This window comes from Mobula hypostoma, chromosome 3 (genome assembly GCF_963921235.1).
Source record: "Mobula hypostoma chromosome 3, sMobHyp1.1, whole genome shotgun sequence".
Classification (NCBI taxonomy): Eukaryota; Metazoa; Chordata; class Chondrichthyes; order Myliobatiformes; family Myliobatidae; genus Mobula; species Mobula hypostoma.
In genome coordinates, this window is record NC_086099.1 from 134855189 (window position 1) to 134879687 (window position 24499).

The 24499-nt window shown below is 39.1% G+C and overlaps 1 protein-coding gene across 1 annotated transcript in view; it reads right to left on the minus strand.

Annotated features, from left to right (window-relative positions):
* The window catches only part of LOC134344263 (aryl hydrocarbon receptor-like), a 211695-nt gene extending 187614 nt beyond the window's left edge, over window positions 1-24081 (minus strand). The window contains exons 1-2 of the mRNA XM_063043763.1: window positions 23325-24081; window positions 5707-5894 (exon numbers count right to left, since the gene is read on the minus strand). Of these exons, the coding sequence (XP_062899833.1) occupies window positions 5707-5894; window positions 23325-23380 (244 nt within the window). The 5' untranslated portion in view covers window positions 23381-24081. The remainder of the gene's footprint in view (window positions 1-5706; window positions 5895-23324) is intronic.
* Between the last annotated feature and the right edge of the window lie 418 nt (window positions 24082-24499).

Consider the following 24499-nt stretch of genomic DNA (forward strand, 5'->3'; position numbering starts at 1 on the left):
TTTTGAGAAAACAACAAGAAATAATTTATAAAAATTCATTATATTATTGATGTGAAATAGATTTTAGCTGAAGCTAAACCAAATAACTGTCAATTCATTTTGAATATACAAATACAAATTATCTGGACCCAAAATGCTTGGTATGCACCTACAAAACTACTACACAGACACACACATTACTCAAATATCTGTATTACTTAACTATTAAACTAGTAAACTATTAAAACTATTTAACTATTAAACTATTAAATACCCAGCTTACATCACTGCTTAGCTGTAAACTTCAACTCAATAGAGAATGCATTTCAACTATATACACACAGTACTACACGTGGCCAAGTGGTTAAGACGTTCGTCTAGTGATTTGAAGGTCGCTGGTTTGAGTCTCATTTGTGGCAGCGTGTTTGTGTCCTTGAGCAAGGCACTTAACCACACATTGCTCCAGTGTCTGTGCGAGGAGTGGTGCCCCACACAGACTTCCAATCTGCACCTTGTAAGCAAATGGAATCTGCGCCAGGGTCTGAGTCAACGTTCTCCTCCCCACTAGATAATACAAATACTACATACAGACATCCACAGCAGAGTAAATTTTAAATTGTCCCAATCAGGCCTAGAGATTTAATTGCTGTGGAGACAATCCTACCCTTGTAGGATAATGTCCTTCTTGGCTAGGGAGGTCACTCCACTATAAGGTGAGACTCATGCCTGTGAAAACAATCTCAGACTCTGGAGCATCCTCTGTGGTACTTGCACGAGTTGACTCTGAGACTGTAGGAATTGGCTCGGACAGCTCTGGACACCTTTCTTCTTCCTTTTTCTTCTTCTAATCTGTGCATCTTGATCTTGGGAATGTACAACAGTTCAGTGGTGTATTCTCTTACTAATCATTCTATTGCTCCCTTTACAACTGATCTCTCCTATTGGTTTCCTCATCCATAACATCATCTGATGAATCCTCAGTTTTCGTATCTCCATTGATTCCTTTCTTTTTGGCATTCCATTCATCCAGCTGAGCTTTGGCCTTTTTATCTACTATTACAAGTAGCTGTTTGTCTCCCACTTGAAGTTTAAGCAATAACCTTAATGCATGCAGAGTAGATTTGGGTTCTTTATAATCACAAACCTTAGCGTTTGCAACTTTCCTGAAACTCCCTGAACTCTCTTCCATCTTAAAACCAAGCCTCACTTTGCAAATAACTACCTGATTAACCCATCAGAAGCTTTCCCAGATACATTGCCTACAAAAACTGTTGTAGTCGGACCACTACTTCTGCCATTTTCATGATTCCTCCAAGCAGTATGGTCCTTCCTCGGTCCAATATGCTTTCCAACCAGAGGCATAGAGGTTGGCATCAACACCTGTTTGCTCTCTGTTGAGGAAAAACTCATGGTGTACAACACAAAGACAGTTGTGGCATCATCCAGTACCTTGCTTAATTTGCTTTCAGATGGCTTTATTGCAGGAGATATAGCATGCAAATTCTGGCTGGATCTCCAAGCAAGTTATAGCTCTCTCAGCTAATGACATCCCCACAACGTTGCCCTCCTGTTTTTACCATATACAAGCTTAATGTGGCTTGTTGGTTGTAGTATTTCACTGTTATGAATGTCATTCCTACAGGAGTTATCTTTTCTCCCATACAAGCTCTTAGTTGCATGGATCTGCAGGATTTAAACTAAATTTGAAATGTCATTCAAACTCATTTTTTAGAATGACTGAAACAGCCGAACCAGAGTCTAATTCCATTTTAATTAATTCACCGTTCACTTTTGGTGTAAGCCACATTGTTTGCCCATTGTCAGCTTTCAAATTGTAAATGCAAGTCTAGCCAGCCCCACGTCATTCTCAGCATTATCAGATTTTCCATCAACATCATTAGACTGGTGTCCCTTTTGAAACTGTAACTTGATATTTTAGCTTTTTCTCTTCCTTGAGCAGTTCATGTATTTTTTGTCTGCTAACATGATTTTTGTATGTGACCTACTTTATTGCATTTTCCACAAGTTTTGCCTTTAAATGTGCATTTGTTTGATGTATGTGAGCCCCTGTCACAATAGCACAATTTGTTCAAGTTAGCTGGTTTCTGTTCAGACGTTGCAATTTTGTTCACACTCACTTTCATTCCTGACTGCAACTCAATTGTATCCATGTCTGTGATTTCCACTGAAACAACTATTTCAACTGCTCTTTTGAATGCAAGCTGTGCTTCAGTTAGGAGCCATTTTGAATGCTTTCTTATAAGATTTCACAAACTAAACAATCACTCAGTGTATCATTAAGCCCATTACTGAACTCACAATGCTCAATCTCTTCAATTCAGCCACGTATGCTGAAAGGTCTCTCCTTTTTGGTTTCACTTATGAAACCTAAAATGTTCTGCAATCAATAATGGTTTCAGTTGTACGTGTTCCTGCATTACTTTTGCATTATCAACAAAGCTAATACCTATTTGTTTGGTTGAATCAGACAAACCTTGAAGCAAACTGTATGCCTTTAAACCCAATGCATTTAGCAAAATTGGTACTTATTTTTCATTGATTACTTCATTTGCTTCAAAATACTGTTGAATTTGCTCAGTATGTAAAATCCAGCTATGTGTTGTGTAAACAAACTTGTCAATCTTTCCAATGTAGCCAGCCTTTTCTACTTAAATTGATTGTTATCACCCAGACTCATTCTTTATGAACCCATGAACTCTTCTGCTTTCTGATTTTTTTTAAAAGTCGATCGTGCCTTCTCTTGAAAAGAACACGTGCTACGCCGCTTTTTGTTTAAAATTCGACCATTCTTTACTGTGTTTTTTTGTAGTTCGAACGTCTCACTGCACTTTAATATATCGGCAGCCATCTCAGGTTCATTTTTAAAAAATACGTATCAAATCAGCTACTACGTTTACTGATGATATGAATACATAAAATCAGCATATAAAGCAAACATCTTTGCCAAATTGGTAATTATACAATCAAGCGTTTTGTTTCTATTAAAGACAATCAGAATTCCAATAGGAGAAATATAAAGAGCATTCACTGAACTGTTTTCAAAGTAGAAGCAGTAGGATGGAAAAGGAACTGGCCAGCCCTCAATAGTTTCAGTTACTTCAAAACCAACGTTATGCATACTGATATAATAGATTTATTGTTCATATTATAATGCACCTTTCAATCAAGTCTGCTAATGTGGATAGTTAACTCGGATTTACAAATATATGCACAGAAATTCCAGTCATCCAAATTAATCATCTAAAATTTTGTCTTCAATGTTGACAAAAGGCATATATGGATTACAACACACATTTTTTAAAAAAATCAGAATCAAGGAATACACATGGAATTTAACCACACAATTGAAAAATCAAGACTATTTTGGCATTAGACACAATATTAAGATTTCACCAATCTCAAGGCTGATAAAACCTCATAAAAATTGAACATTTCAGGTTCAAATGAAAATAAAGATAACTGCAGATGCTGGAAATCTAAAATAAAAAACTCAAAATACTGGAAACATTTCAGATCCTTCAGCCTGTTAACCTAACTGCATTACTTTTCATTGTAATTCTAATATCCTCTGTATCTAATTACAACCTTAATGTGAACTGATATGTTAGAAATACCTTAATTATTAATACAAAGCTGATATTTTCAAGGAAAACAGTTTATGCAAAATGAAAAACTCTGATATTTTTTAGAAATAGTAATCCGGCACACTGTACTTAAAACGCAAGAGATTCTGCAGCTGTTGGAAACCCAGAGTGAAAATGCTAGAGGAACTCAGGTCAGGCAGCATCTATGGAAATGAATAAACAGTCACCGTTTTGGGCTGAGACTCTTCATCAGGACTGGATGGAAAGGGGAAATCAGCCAATTACCTTTTATACCTATCACCTCCCAGCTTCTTACTTTATCCCCCCTCCCCCGCCCACCTGGCTTCACCTATCACCTTCTAGTTTGTACCCCTCCTGCTATGCTTTGTAACTCCAGAAAATAATTGAAAGGAAAACACAGGAGACGGGATATTTGTGTACTTGGTTTTTCTTTTAGTGAGGCATTCACATATGACACAGTGGATTAATGAAAAAATGCTATTCACGAACTGTATTTCTTATATATAATCCATAGTGAATTACATAAACAAAGGATGCTTAATCAAACAACATTTATACAATATTATTCAAATATTGCTGAAATATTAAATGCACTATAGCTTCCCCTCCCACCCCCACCATCTTATTCCAGCTTCTTCCCCTTCCTTCCCAGTCCTGATGAAGGGTCTAGGCCCAAAATGACAACTATTTATTCATTTCAAAAAATGCTGCCTGACCTGCTGAGTTCCTCCAGCATTTCCTGGGTGTTGCTTCATTAAATATCCATTGTTTTTTTCAGTTAATACATCTTCCTAAAGACAAACTATTGCATAAAAAGACATACCTGAGATCTGCAGAGAAGCAACTAATTTTTTTTAATATAGAAAAAAGGCACAAACTGTAAAATGCATCCAAATTTGTTAAAAACCTTACTATCTCTAATCCACAGAATTTATGCCCTATAATGCAGAGCAATTCTAAAGAAATATCCGTAATTACATATGGAAAAACACATGATCTTAATTAAAATATCTACTTTTCCAAATAAATAGTTTTCTATTTTAAACAGTTTTTGCATTTCACACACCAAACTTCCTTTGTTCAAACATTTTCTACCCCAAGTGCAATGATGCATAGTTCCAGCAGTCAGAAGTCTCTTGCCTTCTCCTCTCCATTTTCTCCTTTACCAATCGTCCACAGTAGATATAATCATATTAATAAGTACTTTATTGATCCCAAGTGAGTTGATAATATTGTACTTTTTAACAATTTCCCATGAGTCAGAAAACTTGGTCACTTGATTACAAAAAATAGAACCTCACTGGAGGTTGAGATTTAAAAGGCAAGTAATGGTCTTATGCCTAGCTTCTGGTATTCCCCATCCTCTCCCATCCTTGCACCTTACTACCATACAATAAAAACAAGCACTTCAGTTTAGAGAAAAATCAAGAAAATGAAATTAAGATTCAGAAATCCATAGATTTAACTCACTGTTTTGAAACAGGACTCACTATTTTGAAATTATAATTGTTGCTTCCTGCCATGTAGTTGTTAACTTCATGCTCTTACATTTCAGGAATACACCAGACTGCAATCTAATAATAGAAGTAGTTCTGAAATTCTTCAGTGACAAATTTAAGTTAGCTGCTTTTAATTGAGCCATATGAAATTATATCCTCTGCAATCCACTGGCTCTGAAAAGTGTAGTAATATCGTATTTACATTGGAAAAATTGAGCTTAAAAGAGCATTCATCATTTGTTACACAAGAAAACCAGTCAGGATGTTGAGAGTTTTCATAGTATTTTACGTAACAATAGGAGTTAAAACAGCCTAGAAAAGCAATTACATACTGTTCACACTGTAAAACATTCTCTAAAATCTTGCTAGCTTTGTTGGAGTAAACTTGGATTTAACCATCTGTATTCATAAAAGGAAATCTATTTTCACAGCAAAAGAAAGCTTCCCTTTCAGTATACCAGAGTTCAAGATCATGTGATAACATTTAAATTTTGCTTTCCGCAGGAATTCCACACCCCCTTTTTGTATCCTGTTATTCACAAGAGTATTTTCCTTTTGGTTAACAGCAAGAATATGAAATGTATGTCACCAGGTGGTCTTACCATTAAAGAAACTTTTAGCTCGGAGATAACTGACACTGAGCCGGAGAACAGAGAGCTTGTCCAATTTCGATACAACATCCTGTGGGAAAGGCAGGAGGTTGGCTAGACGTTCTAGCTCTGCATTCAGTCGGTCGCGATGCCTTTTGGATGGATTTGACTTTGCTCCTTCAGGTGCCAAGGATTTTACGCTTAAAGTAAAAAGAAAATACTGTTGTATTACTATGATTTTTTACTCTCCATTCATGAATTTCAAAGCATCACAATGTTATTTCCAACTGTGTCAAATTTGAAATTTAATAGTATATTAAGTACCTCCATGGGCAAAGTGGATAAAACCCAGTCACAATTAACTCATGAGAATACAGTTAAAAATAATCATACATAGACTTTACTCCTTAACATGCATTAAATGCTACAAATGAAGTGCAATATTTTACAATAATTCAAGTGTGCAACACAAATTTCATCAATTTAGGAATCCAATTCTTAACCCTTCACCAATTGTAATATATTGGATACCGGTTATTTAAAAAGTCTATAAATGGAATTTGAAGAGGAGGAATATGAGTGAAGCTTTTCAAAATTACATTGTGGTTGTTCAGGGTTAATGTCCCCACCACTCTCATCCCATTAAGACAGCAAAATGTTATTTTTAAGGAACCAAAAGTGATTTAGCTCAATCTAAAGCAAGGTCTTGAATCCAACAAAGCAAAGTATGCAAGAGTGACGCATGAGCACTTAGAACCAATTTGCAAACGTGGTACAAAAAGGCAAACAATACACGTGATATGTTTAACCTTTCTGAAGGCTTATAATAAGATGCCACACAAAAGATTACTAAACAAAATTAGGGTGCAAAGTGGAAGCAGTATACCAAAATTGAACAATGATTAACAGAAAGACAACAAGTAAAGAATAAACAGATCATTTTCAAGTTGGAAAGCTGTGATTTGTCAGTTGTTACAGAGACTGGTCCCGAATCTTCTACTGTCAGAACTACATCAATGAATATATAATGATATTATATATTTTATACAATAATATATTATAAACTATATCTATGAAAGAGAACACAAAATTATAGTTTCCTGAAGATACAAAGCTGGATGGTCATGTGGGTATGAGAATGAAACAGAGGGACATGTGGACAGGTTCAGTAAACATGGAATGTGAAGTAATGGAAGAAAAATAGGAAGTTGTTCACTTTGGTAAAAAAAAGGAAAACATAACTTTTCTTTAAATGATCAGAAACTGAAAAGTATCAATGTTCAGAGGGAACAGGTGCTCCTCTATACAAATCATTAACTAAGTTATTCAGGTTAGGAAAGCAAATAGTAATTTAGCCATCAATTAAAATAGAGTGAAAGTATCCAGCTGAAATCATATGGGGTTCTGGTGAGATAGTAACTGGAATATAGTGTGTAGATCTGGACTACCCTCTAAGGAACAACATAAAATAACTTGAACAAAGGCTCAAGGGGAGGAGGAGTGGGGAAGTTTCCTACCAGGAGAGATTAAGCATTATGAAACTAGGTTCTCTAGAGCTTCAAAACAAAAAATAAGAATTAATTTCAGTAATATTTGCATCTTTAAATAAGGCTTAACAAGGTAGACACAGGGATGATGCTTCCCTTGTGTGTGTCCAGAACCAAGATTTGAATAATATTTTGACCACTTAGAGCTGAGATGAAAAGAATTATGTTGCCTAGACAGTAGTGAATCTTTACACGCCCACACCCGAGGGCTGTGGAGGCCCACTCACTCAGTATATTCAAGTCAGAAATCAACAGAATTTTGGATATCAAAGGAACAGAGGGATCCAGGGTTTTGCAGCAAAGTGGTGCTGATGTAAAAGACAGCCATAATCGCAATGAATGACAGAGTAGCCCTGAAGAGTCAAATGTCCAAACACAGAAAAAAATTTTTGCAGTATGTACACTTCCCTGATGTGTTGACACACTTGCATCTTGGTTAATAAGTAATATAATTACTGTCTAACATTGCAAAATATAATTGTGGCATGGAGCATAAACAAATAGAATTAAAATTATATGCATGTAATTTAATTATCCACAGCAACCTTCACCCAAACAATGAGCTTGCCTCTTCAATCACAAAATGCTTAAGATGAGGACCTAATGCATTTTATCATGACCATGCTAGCTCTCTACCAGAGTAACTCATTAGTTCTACCCCAGGACACTTTTTGAGGCCTTGCAAAACCTTTCCTCATCATAAGTTCATTCAAATGTCTTAAAGGCCATAGCAGAACCTGCTTCCACTCAATAGTAGGCATGCATTCTGGATTCCAAACACATGATGTGTAAACAATTTTATTTTTCTTATTTATACACATCATCCATTCCTTGACTCATCTTTGAAAACTACCTCTCACTATCCACTCTATCCTAACCCCTTATCATAATTCAATCAGATCTCCCCTCTGCCTTCTCTTAAAAAAAAATTTGCCCAGATTCTCTTTTCTAACTGCAGATTCTCATCCTAGGAACCATTCTCATATTTTTTCTATACCTTTTCTAAAATCTTAACATTCTTCCTACAATGGATGAGATCAGAATCAAATATGTCAAAGTCAAAGTAAATTTATTATTAAAGTATGTATATGACATTATATACTACCTCAAAATTTATTTGCTTGCAGGCATTTACCAGAAAATAATGAAATACAATAGCATTAATAAAGACTGTCAAAGATCAACAACTAATGTGCAAAAGAAGATAAAAGTGTGTAAATAAAAATATATATACTGAGAACATAAGTTGCAGAGTCCTTGAAAGTGAGTCTGTAGGTAGTGGAATCAGTTCAGAGTTGAGGGAAGTGAAGTTATCCATGCCAGTTCAGGAGCCTGATGGCTATAGGGTGATAACTGTTCCTCAACCTGGTCACGTGGGACCCAAGGTTCCTGTATCCCCTACCCAACGACAGAGCAAGTAGACAGTAGGCCTGAATGGTGGGGGCTCTTGATGATGGATACCACTTGCCTGTGGCAGCACTTCTTGTAAATGCAGTCAGTGGTGGGGAGGGTTTCGCCAGTGATGGACTGAGACATATCCACCTCTTTCTGTAGAATTGACTGAGACATATCCACCTCTTTCAGTAGACATATTTCATAAAAGTTACTGAAACATGTCACTTTGATCTCAAATATAGTAATCTCTGGAGTAGTCCTAGTGCCACGTGTTAGTCAAGGCAGGAATAGAACAGATGAATGTGTGGCTGAGGAGCTAATGCAGCCGGCTGGCTTTCAGGCTTCTAGATCGTGAGTATATCTTCTGGGACAAGAGAGATGGGTTGCACCTTAAATAGAGAGAACTACTATACCGACCAGGAGGTTTGCTAGTTCTGCTTTGGAGGGGACTCACACTAGTTTGGTAGGGGAATGGGAACAGAGCACAGGTCAGAAAATGAAGAGATAGAGAAGAGGGTAGATACCATCACCAGTAAGTCTATAGTGAAGGGCAGGCAGAAGCAAGGTGGTAGACACAATGTTCTGGATGTGTAGAGGTGTGTTTATTTGTATGCTCAGAGTACTAGGTAGGGCAAAGAGAAAATTTTGAGCATGGATCAGTATATAGCACTACTAGATGATGTTGAAGACATACTTGATTGAGGGAGAGGCAGGACTGGATGCTTAATGTTCTGGGGTTTCAATGTTTTAGAAAAGACTGAAATGGAAGCCAGCAAGGAGGGTAGAGGGAAACTGCACTATTAACCAGGGAAAATATCAGATCTGCACTCAAAAATAAGAAAAGTGCAATCACTCTGAAAAGATGTACAGACAGATTAGGGAAAGGTGTAAAAACTTAAGTTTTAAAATGGCTAAAAATTAGGATAACTCTAGACCTTGTGGGAGATTATTAAATTGGAGCAGAACAAATTACAAGAGTATTAGGTAGGAACTAGATTGGAATTAGATGTTTATGGACAAGTGGGATAAAGCTTCAGTTATTCCTATCATAATGCCATATGATAGCCAGTTACCATGTCAACATGAGTTTTGCGGGTAAATGCAGAAAAATTCTGATATTTACCTCTTAATTGCCAGCAAAAATTGGGTAGAAGACCTTAACTTACCCTGTAGTGGTAGGTGGCATATCAGTAAATACACCCTACTGCTGGATTCTCTGTGATACCTAATGGCAAGTCTGACCCATGCTAAGCTTCCTCAGTATTTACTTTCAGGAAATTTGCCTCCTGAACCCTAGCAGACCTGGTCAGAATTCTCTCCAACACTGGAGGTTCCATGGTTACAGAAAGGAAAGCACAAGGGACAACGTATTTTCTTAAAAAAAAATTAAATAATTCAAAAATAATTACTTAGGTAAGCTTTAAGAGATTTTAGTTAATTGGACCTTTTTTAACTTAAAAAGATATTTTAAATAGTATCTAAACGTTTCTGTACTTTGAGGGTATTGAAACATTTAAAAGCTTTTCCAGTTTTGACAGCTAACAAAACTGGGCTGGCTTTCATAGTTTCATAGCAATGATTCTTCAGCAAGACAGCCATGCTACCAGTCAGGCCAGCAAGTGAGCTCTCGGTACTCAGACCAGGTTAAGTTCAGGAATGAAAGGAACGGTGGCAGTGGACAGCAACAAGAGGTATAGCCCTCTGTCACTAAGAACTGGCCTTGATATTGCTGAAATTGCTTGATTTAAGATTTTTAGCTGAAATATTTCTCGTACACCTCTTTCTTTTGGCGAGCCTGTCTTTTCAAAGCTCTGGTTGCCATTCTGCAGGCATCTTTTTTTGAGGGCTAAAGCTGCTAATCAGGTCATATTTTAATGCTAACTTGCTTTAAGGCTCTTGATCTCGGTAGCTCATAATTAATACCCGTCCACTATGTTTGAATAATTCCTATCCACCTATATCCTGGTTCACTTTCAAAATCTGCTACTCACTTCTTTGCCAGTACTAGAAGTTTAGCTGGAAATGTGTCTTCTCCTTGCACTTTCTAAACAGACTACAATGGTAAAGAAAAACATTTGCTGTGTCCTGGGAACCCATGCTTATATTGATAGGCACAAGAGGGACTAGTACGACACAAAGAAGTAGGAAGAAAGCAGAGGATAGGAACTGTAAGTTCTAGTTGGGACAGGAGAGCATATGTTGCAGAGCAAGGACGAGACACAAAAAGAAGGGAGAATTGGAAGTGAAGGGACAGCAAAGAGGGGAAAACAAACAATGTTGAAAAGACTACAGAAGAGTGATTATTCACAATGCCAGCACTGCATCACACCCACCAGTGGAAAGTGCAATCTGAATGCTCACTATTACTTCATCTTCCAATGCCCACCAGGAAATAATAGAAACAGGGGGCAAGGCAGTGAAGCAATGCATATATTAGAGGGGCAAACAGAGGAACAAGATACACATACAAATAAAAACACAGAAGAGGTAATAATTACAAATGTATAAAATTGAAGTAGGTGGACATTTAATATATTTAAATAATCTACCTCATTACATAGGTTTCTTTAAAAAAAAATGATCAGAAAACATTCATAAGAAAGAAATTATTTGCGAAGTACAGCTATGACATGCTTTATATGGAACCAAAATTCAGTGTTTAATGGTTTGTCAAAGCACACGCATTTCTAACCACAACTAACCAAAATGGTATTTGCATTTTGAATGTGGGAAGAGCTTTCCTAGCACAACTTTATAGCAAAGACAACATCACTGTTTGAACAGTTTCCCTTCACTTCACCATTGGCATGTAGAAGTGCAGGAAGGCAAAGGAGTCCAAACCAAAACTGGACTACCTCCCCAGCAGATCTCCCATAGGTTTTTGCCTGAAAGGTTGCATGATACACAGAACATTCCCTTGCAAGGAATCATTAGAATCTGAAATGAGCCATGTAACATCCTACTGTCAAGATGCCAATATGGCGCATTTTCTTATAAAAAGCTTGGGTAAGAGCTCATTATTTAGCAAAGGGCTGCTCTTCGGAAACTGCTTTCACATCCAGACCTGCAACAGTAAGTGGCCATTTTTATCCTGACACTTAATACAGTTGATACATAGTGATATCTGGAATGTAACATACCTGTGCAAATTTTTAAAAATACACAGTTTAATAAATAGTGTCACAGAATTATTGCAACACTATTTAGGGGGGGTAAAGCAGGAAGGCCCTGAAAGTTAGGAATAACTGTTCTGTACATCTCAGTAATGGCCAAAGTTTCAGGATTACTCACACTTAAATATTTGCCACATACATGATTAAAGATTAAGCATTAACAACCTGGCCATATCTTACGGGCCATGAACACATTCCCCTGATCTGACCTGGGAAGATTCCAAGTGTCTTCGGGATGGAACGCAACATGTTAACAAGCAAACTTGAGTAGTTTCAAAGGTAATTTATGGAAGTACAGATCCACAGCAGTCACTTTTAAATCTACTAAAAATAAAGCTGGCTAACAAAACAGAAATGCTTTCATATTGAAAGATTTACTATTTAAGACCGTCTTAAAGCACAAATCTGAGGCAATGCAAGGGCAATTTTAATCTGTGCCCAGTCCATGCTAAATCAAGTTTACCATATAGCATATCAGTGCAAAGGATCTCAGTAATAATGCCTGGGAACCTTTCTCTATGATGAAGGCATAAACTGAAAACAGAACTGTCCCATAAAGTTCTCCAGGATGAAATTACTCAGATAAGAATTCAGACACAAACACATGATTATTGTTTAAGTCCATTGAGGTTTCAAAGCCATTAACTTTCCAAAGGTTCCTTATAGGTTATTCCAGTGGGTAATTAGCAGATATGAAAACCTCTGCAACAAATGACTTTGTAATAATGGTGGAAGTTGGAAAATGGTCATCTGATCGACTTAAAGATGCTAAACTTTAAAGTTGTGTTTGAAGTCACCAATTACAAAAAACATTAATTAGATCCATCACCAAGGAAACATACAGTACAGCAAAAGACCAGGACATTCATCCTTCGTGCTTCTGCCAGTTTTCCTCAATCTGAGCTGATCTATGCCTCCACTTTTATTTACCATTTTTCACCAGTATCCTGAGGTTCTTACCAAACAAAAATCATTCTGTCTCGGCTAAGCTCTGATTTTGTGCCCTTATTCCGTGTTCACTCAATAAAAGAAGTGACAACATGGCTGGAGCTAGAAACAAATTTCAATAACTTTAGATGCCTTGTTGAGATTATCCTTCAATTTGCCAAAGCACAAAAATATACCCAACTTATCTCTCAATGATTCATTTAAGCAATGGTACCATTTTGGTGGAACTAGTAACCCATCTCCAAAGTTAACATACTTTCCTGAGCCAATATACCCAAAATTCAATTGAGCACTCAAGTTAAGAACTGATCAGTGATCTATATAATTAAAAGTAAAAGTTCATCATTTTTATTCAAACCCCAACACTTTCAATGAATCTCACTTTAAAAATAACAAAAACTTCAAAGTCAAAAAATCAAATCTGCCTCTTGTGATATGGCTAGGTTAAATTTTAATCATCCATTTTCTAATAGGCTGGAAAATTATCTTTTGTGACCAAGTGAATAATTATGAACTGAATGAAAGCTTGTTGCAGAACAGATAAGAGTATATTAGCAGTATAGTCACAATTTATCAAATAGGGTGATATGATAAAACATAGATGTAAAGCACAAAGTAAAAATGAATAAGCATGATTAAGCAGCTCTTTATCCAAATATCATTACAACATTATCTAAATACTCAAGACCAAAAGGTGCACTAAATATCATGGAGTCTTCAGTGTTTCAACAAGGGCAATCACTTAATGAAGATTAATGGAAATTAACACTGGAAGTAGCTGCAGTTACTGAAAACAATCTTCATAATTACACAAATAGAGATTGTGTATTTATTTTAATTTATTTATTGAGATACAGCGCAGAATAGGCCCTCTGGCCATTTGAGCTGCACCTCCCAGCAACCCCTGATTTAACCTTAACCTAATCAGGGCAATTATAAATACATCTTTGCATTCTCACAATCCATAATTGGCAAAAGAGCAAATACTGTTTAGGAATGTCTGTTTGGTTCTATAGCAGTTCCACTGAGGAAAGGAAGATTAAGATAATCACAGTCTTAATCTTGCTTGCCATATTCATCTGTTTGCAATTGATTCCTGCAGTATCGCTTAAACGACCTACTTTTTTAACCACTCAGCTCCTTCCCTCCCTTCTCTATCGAGCAATAGTCTTAGCCTTCCACACCACCCTCCTCTGCAGCCAAGATGAGAAAGTCTCTTACAACAAACTGAAAAATCTATCAAGAACCTCACTTTGTACTGTTGAGATCAGATTGATTGTTTTCTAAGTTGCTGGTGAACGCAGCAGGCCAAGCAGCATCTATAGGAAGAGGCGCAGTCGACGTTTCAGGCCGAGACCCTTCGTCAGGACTAACTGAAGGAAGAGTGAGTAAGGGATTTGAAAGCTGGAGGGGGAGGGGGAGATGCAAAATGATAGGAGAAGACAGGAGGGGGAGGGATAGAGCCAAGAGCTGGACAGGTGATAGGCAAAAGGGGATACGAGAGGATCATGGGACAGGAGGTCCGGGAAGAAAGACAAGGAGGGGGGGGGTGACCCAGAGGATGGGCAAGAGGTATATTCAGAGGGACAGAGGGAGAAAAAGGAGAGTGAGAGAAAGAATGTGTGCATAAAAATGAGTAACAGATGGGGTACGAGGGGGAGGTGGGGCCTTAGCAGAAGTTAGAGAAGTCGATGTTCATGCCATCAGGTTGGAGGCTACCCAGACGGAATATAAGGTGTTGTTCCTCCAACCTGAGTGTGGCTTCATCTTTACAGTAGAGGAGGCCGTGGATAGACATGTCAGAATGGGAATGGGATGTGGAATTAAAAGGTGTGGCCACTGGGAGATCCTGCTTTCTCTGGCGGACAGAGCGTAGATGTTCAGCAAAGCGGTCTCCCAGTCTGCGTCGGGTCTCACCAATATATAAAAGGCCACATCGGGAGCACCGGACGCAGTATATCACCCCAGTCGACTCACAGGTGAAGTGATGCCTCACCTGGAAGGACTGTTTGGGGCCCTGAATGGTGGTAAGGGAGGAAGTGTAAGGGCATGTGTAGCACTTGTTCCGCTTACACGGATAAGTGCCAGGAGGGAGATCAGTGGGGAGGGATGGGGGGGACAAATGGACAAGGGAGTTGTGTAGGGAGCGATCCCTGCGGAATGCAGAGAGGTGGGGAGGGAAAGATGTGCTTAGTGGTGGGATCCCGTTGGAGGTGGCGGAAGTTACAGAGAATAATATGTTGGACCCGGAGGCTGGTGGGGTGGTAGGTGAGGATCAGGGGAACCCTATTCCTAGTGGGGTGGTGGGAGGATGGAGTGAGAGCAGATGTACGTGAAATGGGGGAGATGCGTTTAAGAGCGGAGTTGATAGTGGAGGAAGGGAAGCCCCTTTCTTTAAAAAATGAAGACATCTCCCTCGTCCTAGAATGAAAAGCCTCATCCTGAGAGCAGATGCAGCTTTCAAATCCCTTACTCACTCTTCCTTCAGTTAGTCCTGACGAAGGGTCTCGGCCTGAAACGTCGACTGCACCTCTTCCTATAGATGCTGCTTGGCCTGCTGCATTCACCAGCAACTTTGATGTATGTTGCTTGAATTTCCAGCATCTGCAGAATTCCTGTTGTTTGATTGTTTTCTTACTGCACTCCAATCCACTATTAACTCTCACTCTCAGTTAAACTTTCCATTCTCTGTCCCACACCACCCACTGCCAGCAAGTAAATCACTGGCCTTCTTCACATTCCACAATTCATAACATCAGTGTTTGAATTTACATTCTGATGCACTATCAATTACTCCAAAAGACTGGAAGTAGAGTAAATACTGAAAGGCTTTTATTAACAGTAAAATGGATCCACGTCCATGCTGTATGTCTGTCCTGGACTGTGGGAGGAGCAGTGACACAATCGCCTTTATTCAGGGGTCTGTGGGAGAAGCCACAGGAGCAGTCAGCAGAGGGGCATGTCCAGCCATGTCCAGACAGATAACCCAGTTACAACCTACATACATGGTTTACCACACATTCCTGCCCATATTCTACTTCAGATCAAGGCCCCTCACTCATCTGCACTGACATAAATTAGATCTAGTCTAACAATCTTAAATTATTCCATTTTCCCACCTTCGGCTTAGCCAATTCCTCCAGCCTAATAACCCTCTGGGATTGGTGAATCATTATTTTTAGCTTTTATATCCTACACTCCAAAATAACCCCCCTGGTCTTCTCCACTGTGCCTATCATTTGTTAGCCCTTTAAGATTCCATATACATAGATTAACTAGCACAGAATGCACTTGTTTAGCCCAAAACATCCATTGGGAAGCTACAGCCTACTCCAATCAAACTTCTTCATCAATATTTATTATGTAAATTTCTAATCCCTTCTCATTCAGGTCTTGTTCATCATCCTCTTAAAAAGCATCTACACTGTTTCTCCAAGTCCACCTTCTCACCAATATCAGGCAAAGGAATTTCCCTCAGATTCCTATCGGGTTTATTGATTTCTGTTTTATGCTGACAATCATAAATTATGCTCTTCTTTCTTGTTTACAAGTGGAAGCATTCTGATTGCATATCCATTCTATGGAAACCTCTCAAGATCTGAAGATCTTTAATAGGTCACTCCTATTTTCTTTTCTCAAGACTAAAATGCCAGTCTGATCATCCTTTCCTGATGTCACATTTCCAACATCATCCTTTAGCTCCTTTCTGCATCTTCTCCAGTACTTCCATATTCAAGAAATCTTTATATTAAAATATCCTTATATTAATAATATTAAGATAACCTTATAATATTAATCGGGGAATTGAATGCAGGAGTAAATTTATCTCACCACAATTACGCATAGACTTGGGAAACTACACCTGAAGTTTTCTCTATGGTTTTGGTCCTCTTGCCTAAAGAAGGATGTACTTGTCATAGAAGTACACCAAGGGATTACTAGCCTGGTTCCAGCAACGGCAGATTGCCATACGAGGTGAGAATGAATAGATTAGACCCAAATTCTCTGTTCAGCGGACTGAACAGTTGCTTTTATGGTCTTCTTATTTTCTTCTCATCATTATTATTTTTGAAACATAGTCACTTCAGGAAACCAAGACACCAATATTTGTTGAAAACAAAAAATGTGATGACGAATCAACAATTTTTCTTGGTCTGACTGAAGTGGAAATATTGATATAGATGGCATACTGTATGTCTGCCCAAGAGAAAATATGTTAGACTATTTTGTTTCACTTCTGCTCTAAAACTTGGCCAACTGCATCAGCTGTAACTATTAACATTTTGATCTCTTCAGCCTTACAATGTGTTTGACCACCACTACCCTTTTACTTCTCAATTCTCTGAACTGCAGGATTTCAACTGATAGTTCCAACATCACCCATGACAAGAAACCATGGCACTTTCCACCCATTTTCATTTCCTCCCTCCAGCCAATCACACCACTTCAGAACCACAAAAATAGGCAGTGGTTCATTTTCACTCTTATCTACAGATCTCTGCTATGGCATCATAACACCAAAATCCACCTGTCCATTACTACCCTCACCCACAACCACGGACAGTCAGATGCACTGTCTTTATTAAGAGAGTCGCAAATACCTTAACAAACATCAGAAAGATCAGAGCCAAGTCATTATTTTTTAGGACTTCATTATTATTCCAAACCACAAACTCAGGCTAAATTAGACAATTAAGAGTGACTCAAACTACAGATGACTTTTGAATCCCATGTCTAAACCTACAATTAAATCATTTATTGACTCTGCACTTGCTGAAAATCCATCCACACTTTTGTCACTTTAATTTTACCATTCTCCCCAAATTCACCTCAATGGATTTCACTTCAGTGTAACAAATTATGCACAGAGTCCCAAATACAATCCTGTGACTCTTGCCCATATTGAACATGGATCTTCATGTTTCTGTCATATCTTTGCATTTTGCACTTACATCTCCCTTGCCCTTCCAAACCAACACAATCCATTTTTATCCAATGTTAATGTCAGAGCCTTCAGCTGCTCCAGACCAATTTTCAGAAATTCTTCCTTACCAATTTTAAAATTTTTCCTACAAACCCATTCTCTTGTCCAGCCTCTTGCACCACGAATGGCATCAATTCTTTTGGTTTCCACCTTGTGACGTTTACCCACATTTAGAGGAACACAATACCAGATACTAAATATTTAACTATGTGATCCCCTTAAAGCAGTTTTTGAGGATTCAGAAGCAGGCTCTTCAACCCAGTGAGTGTGCTCTGACTGAACACACACCTTTCCACTCCAGCAATTCTCCCCACATTTTCAGCAATTCTTCTCAACCTCTACCCTCATCGATATTTTAAAGCTAATTTACAGCAGCCTCCCAACTTGCACACCTTTTGGTTAGAGGAGGAAACCAGAGTACCCAGACTTCCAGTCTGTGTGCAATTTGCTCTCTGTGAGCACGTGTGAAACCCATGTGGTCACAGAGAGAACACTTCCACACAGACAGAGGTCAGGACTGAACCTGTTGCATTTTACTCAACAGTTCTACCTTCCTACAATTTCCTTCATCTGACCATCCCTAACGAAATTCAGATATATTCTAGTCTTCTCCGTGGATTGTCACCTTGTCGTGGTGGAGAAGCTTGTGTGGTCCTGTGATCCCGAGAGCAATGCCGTCTGGAGCTATGCTCCTGGTAGGGTCACCCATGGCGGTAAGGTCGAGGGTGAGGTCCCTGACAAAGAACAATCCAACCAAGACCTCAAGGGTGGAACAGGCAAACGAAGTTACTTTGAACTCAACGGCTGTGAAGGCAGATGAAGGCTGCAACAAATCCATCAGCTCCGATCGTCATGTCCATGCCATTGGAATCAGTTGGTTGATTTGTGAAGTATTGTGTGCTTCTTGGAGTGCAACATCAAGTACACGTTAAACAAATATACGCACAGGCGTCTTTGCTCTGTGGGCTACTTCTTCAGAATGAAGACCATCATTCTCGACCTCGAGGGATAGCCATGAAGACAACGACATTCTAGTGCCAAGCAGAATTCATGGAATTCTCAAATTTCTGAGACAGCAACTTCTACAAAATCTTAAAGTTCAAAATTAAAAGTGGTTCAATGTGGAAAAACTGAAACTTCTTCAGTCTACAAAATGCAATCAGTATCACCATTGCATCTGTACAATCTTTTTTTCTTGTGGACAGTAAAACTACTCTCTCAGTAAGTCACATTCAATTTCAAGTTAAAGTCCAAGTCCAAGTGTAATGTCATCTGACTGTACATATATACAATCAAACAAAACAATGTTCCTCTGGACCACAGTGCACACACAAAACCTATATCACACGTAGCACATAAAACAAAAGATTATCACAAATATGTTAATAAAATATAATTCAATGTGCATGTAGTGTGCAGTGCAGTAAACAGCTCACTGTCCTAGTGACGAGACCTCGGTAATGGCAGGGTATTCATTAGTCTCACAGCTGAGGGAAGAAGCTGTTACCCAGTCTGGCAGTCCTAGTCCTGATGTTCTGTACCTCCTCCCTGATGGTAATGGGTCAAAGAGATTGTGGGATGGATGGTGGGAATCCTCTACAAAGCTTTGGACATTTCATATCCAAAGCTCCCAGTATATGTCACAAACAGGGGTGAGGGAGACCCCAGTGATACTCTCAGTGCTTTTTTTTTTAAATTATCCTCTGTAGGGTCTTGCATACCGATGCCTTGCAGCTTCCGTACCACACAATGACGCAGTCAAGCAGGATACTCTCAATGGTGCAGCTGTAGAAAGTTGTTAAAATGGGTAGAATGGGAGTGGGGGTGGGCAGGAAGCCATGCACGCCTCATTCACCTCAGAAAGTGCCCTCCTGACAAATGAGGTGGTGCTGGGGGTCCAGGTTAGATCATTATATGCACACCAAAAAACCTGGTGCTCTTCAATCTCTCCATGGCAGAGCCATTGATGTGCAATGGAGAGTGGTCAACCTTCACCTTCAAGTCCACAATCATCTCTTTTGTCAGGTCCACAATGATACACTGGCTGTTGTTCTAACACCATTAGACAATCTCTCCACCTCCTGTCCATATGCTGACTTATCATTTGTTGTTGATGAAGCCAGCCACTGTTATATCATCAGTGAACTTGATGACGTGGTTTGAGCTGGATCCGGCAGCAGAATCAAGTCAGCAGCAGACTGAGCACATAGCCCTGGGGGAGCACTGGTGCTCAACGTGATGAAGCTTGGGATGTTGCTGTCAACTTGGATCACTTACCCAGAGAGGGGTATTGAGTCCCAATTGAGGATAGTTTACCCACCAGCCTCCAAGGGATGATTGTGTTAAACGTCAAGCTGAGTTGACAAACAACAGCCAGGCATTGTTTTCAAGGCAGGACAGGATCAAGTGGGGGGAGGAAGTTACTGGAAAGAGCCCAATGTAGCTGGAAGGTGGGATTTTATATGATCCATTACCAGCTGCTCAAGGCACTTCATGATTGTTGAGGTCAGTGGCATGGGCGCTAATTGTTTAGGCCAGTCACTGATTACTCAAAACAATTCAATAACTTTGATAGAAAAAAAATGACAAAATAATATCCACATTAACCTGTCTTATCTAACTACAGAGTAATTTCATTACAGCAGACTGCTTAGCTATGCTCATTTCTCTCCTTCACATTACACAAATATTTATCCCCTCCACTTCCGCCACAGAACTGTTATCCTTTTTAAAGACTACATTGAAATGTAAGCAAAAATAGTGCAATTGCTAACGACAAATGTATCATGTTCAGCTGCCAATCACAGGTAGGAACAAAATAAAATGAGGCCCAGTGGATACCTTCAGGTAAAATATCATATTCTTCAGCTAATAATCACAACATATTGCATCAAATGTAATCTTCCGTATTTTGCAGAATTATATATGTGAAGGTCCCTAAAATTATATTTAAAGTTTTTCCATATTTGTTACAGAGTATCTGCCAAGGAAAAAAATCCTAAATATCAGAAGGCACCCATTTCTCAAGTTATCTATACATTTTCTAAAGTTGTTACAAAACTAGATGCAACTTCATGCAACTGCGTAACGTAAACAATTTTTTTTGCAAGAGTCATTACAGTAGGATCCAAAATGTTTTGAATTTTGCAGAACTAGAAAAATGTTCAAGACTCTGAAAGAACTAATACCCTCCTCTATCCAGCCAGCCTAATGGAACACCACATGGAAGATGCATCTATGGCTTGATTTTATGTAGATTCATACCAAACAGATGAAAAATGCATGCATATGTGGTCAGTTTTTATTTAAAAGTACTTTTAAGAAAGAAATGTGTATTGATGTACACTGGATTGCTTCCAACTCATTATTAGCAACAGTAGATTCATATGTTAAGTTGGGTGCCTTATAATGGCTTCTCAGTGCAGCTGCCAAATTCTGCCCTTTACCATAGGTGGCATTATTCCAATAAATCAAACTGTACTGACTTAGCAGATATAAAGCACATGGGCTGTTTTCTCTGTACCCATAAAATTCTGATTGAGCGACCGACACTGAACTACATAAAATTTAAAATTTGCATCTTGCATTTATGTAGTGTCTTTGACAGAGGAGTACGTAAATCAAATAGATGGATTTTAAAACACTATGTCACTTCACATTCAACAGAAAAACAAACACGCATGGAGTCTTGTACAACCAATTACCACTGTATCTTTAAAACCTGCATTTACGTCAGACTTTACAAGTAAAGACTTCCTCTACTTTTACGAGGAGGTACAGAGACATCAGAATAAATTTCCTTCCTTTCTCTTTTCTGTTAAGTAGAACTTGGGAGCTGGGTTGCCAAATGACAATAACTTCAACAACAGTACATCAAGGGCAAAATTTAGATTTTGAGTTAAAGGCCCAAAAACTGACTAATGTTATGTGACTGAGCAGTTTAACAATACATTCTTGCAAAATTGCTGTGTACATAAATCTACTGATGTTTCTCAACACATCTTCAGTGATGTTCCTGGAATCATCAGGTGTCTCAGGTATTTCAACATCATACAACCTCCTCCAGGTGACCCAGTCGGGGCTGATCAGACCCCAGCTTGCGTCCAGATGGCTAGCTACTTATGACTTATGCAAAATTAATTGATACTGGAAGTTCCAAAACTCTGCTGTCACAAATAATTTGGGACATTATTCTAGTTTAACCCCACATGAACAAATCTTTCACTTATGGTCAGGTTTACCAACATAGAGAGCCTTCAGAGTGACAAAAATAAACTTGTGTTTAATTTCCAGCCAAAATCACATAGTTGAGGAGGCATATTATGAAAATTGAACAATTCCCATTTCACTGTTATTTAAGAAATTGTTCCACTCACAAGCATAAAGGAAGTATGACTGACAAAAATACTTCTAAAAACAAGTATGGCAGTAATTGTTTTTACACATATTTTGTGTACAAAAAGATGTGGTAAAGGGTATATGTCACATTAATCATTATATAAATGTAATTTATTTAAGCACTTAAAGTGTCGCAAATCATGAATATGGTAGTTCCAATCCTGTCACCACGAAACTTCCCCATCTCCACATGGAAGGGAGGGGAGGCAAAGATATCACATGTAATATTTTTGAAGGGGAAATTAAATGATAATGATCACCTCATAAGTATTTACTTCTTCTTTACCATTGTCTATCCTACCAAAGAAAGGGCAAAATCACTGTTAGTTTTGTAGATGTTCATAACAAAAAAATCATCGAGTTTATTCTGAGTTATATTAGTTTACATGGGGAAAGCGAATACAAACGGCATTCACTCAGAGAAGCAGTATTGCATAAATCTGATATCTTAATATCTTTGCTGAGCGTGTTACAAATTACTGAACGAACATACTTCACCACTAATAAATCCTATTGTCTAATATTATTCTCTTCCAAATTTTAACAGCTGGAAAATTCATTATGTTAAGACAAACATGTTTTGTGCGTTTTTATTCACCAAAGCTTGACGCCAGACTGATAAGTGTATCGCTGGAACTACCGTTTTTGTTTTTTTTGGTGGTGGTGGGGGGGGGGGTGTGCTGGTGTGGGTTTAGATTTCAAGAGTACAATGTTTACTTTCTGCTCCATACCTGTATTTCAATAAAACTCACGTCTGGAGATGCCCGTAGGTTTTGTTTATCGAACAGTCGATTTTTTGGGGGGTGGGGTGGTTTCCTACAGATTTTACCGGAATGTTTTCAATAGTTTTGTCTACTGCAACATGATCAAGAACGGCAAAAATCCCGAGGCAACTCATTCGGTCTAAATGTAAAAAAAATTACAGCGCACAGAATCACCAATAACTATTAATAAATAACTGCTGATCAACAAACTAGAAGAAATTATGACCTGACGAGATCAGAATGTACTTTTGTAAACACTGAAGGAATAGATGGCAAAATAAGAAAACAAACAAGAATGTCAACAAGAATGCGGCACTTCGGAGACAGGAACGGGCTGCATAGTTGGCAGCAGCGGCGCTGTAATTTCGTCGGCGACTCTGGGGCACAATGTTTCCAGGAAGAGCAAAGTGACACTCCTTACCTCTTCTGAACTGGCTTTCGCCGCTTGCGGCTGGCGTAAATACTGGTTGAGTTCATCTGGGAAAAAAAAGGGCGCAGGAACCTTTCTCTCTCCCTCGATTCGGAATGTTTGCTTCTTTTGCCCGCAAGATCTTTGTTTTTAACAGTAATTCAACGGGGCTCCGACAGCGTGGCAGTCAATGGGCCAGAGCACAGGTCAATCGAAGAAAGACGACTGAAAAGCGCAATCTCCGCTTCTGCTTCTAGTGCTACTACTGCACACACACAGACGCAAGCTTCTTCCTTATTAGACAGAGACGGGGGAGTGGGCGGGGTTGCAGAAGTAGCTGTGGCCGCTCGATGGAGCACCAGAGTCGGGGAAGGAGGTTGGGTTATGGGCGACAATGAGCACGAATCAGCTCCGCGAAGGACGGGCCGAGGCACAGCTGTGCCGACCGCCCTCGCTGCTCTTTTCTTTAAAAATTAAATTGCTGGGGGGAAAAAAGGGGGAGGCTGGCCTGTCGTCACATCGCCTTGGCGCACTAGCGCAGGGCCTCTGCTTTTGTTTTTGCTGCGTCGGCGAACTTGGCTTCACCTGAACCGAGCTGAGGTGCGGCCCAGATCGGAGTCAACCTGACCCCCAGCCGGCGACGACTCGTTCCTCCGCCCTATCCGGACACAGTCTGAGAGGATTCACAGTGTTAGCTCGGGCGTTTGCTCGTAGTATACGGGCACGGCGCTCGGGGAAGCCATCCTCTCAAGGCGGAGCGCTCGGTTAATGTGCCCTTTGCTCCTTTCTCTGATCGCTAAGAGCCCGCCCAGGAGCCTGTGACAAGGTCAGGTTCGTAAGCCATCGTTAAAATCTGATTGCAAAACGAACAACTTCAAAATGTTGGTACTTTCAGAAGCTGAAAAAAGAATCATAGATGTGAAAGAAATGATGTAACAGTGTTTCAACATATTGTGGATAAAACCATGTAAAAAATAGCTCGGATAAATTGATAGCTTCTTCTCTCTCTCCAACCTCCCAATTTTCCCAAATCCCTGAATGCACTTTTGCCTCCCCAATCCGCTCGCGTTTTGTTTGAATTTCTCCGATCCGGTACCAATTAGTCTCTTATCAAAAGTACAGATAACTTCCTGGGTGATTGGAACATTAGAAACAGTAATGGAAATAGGCCAGTTGGTCCCTTAAAC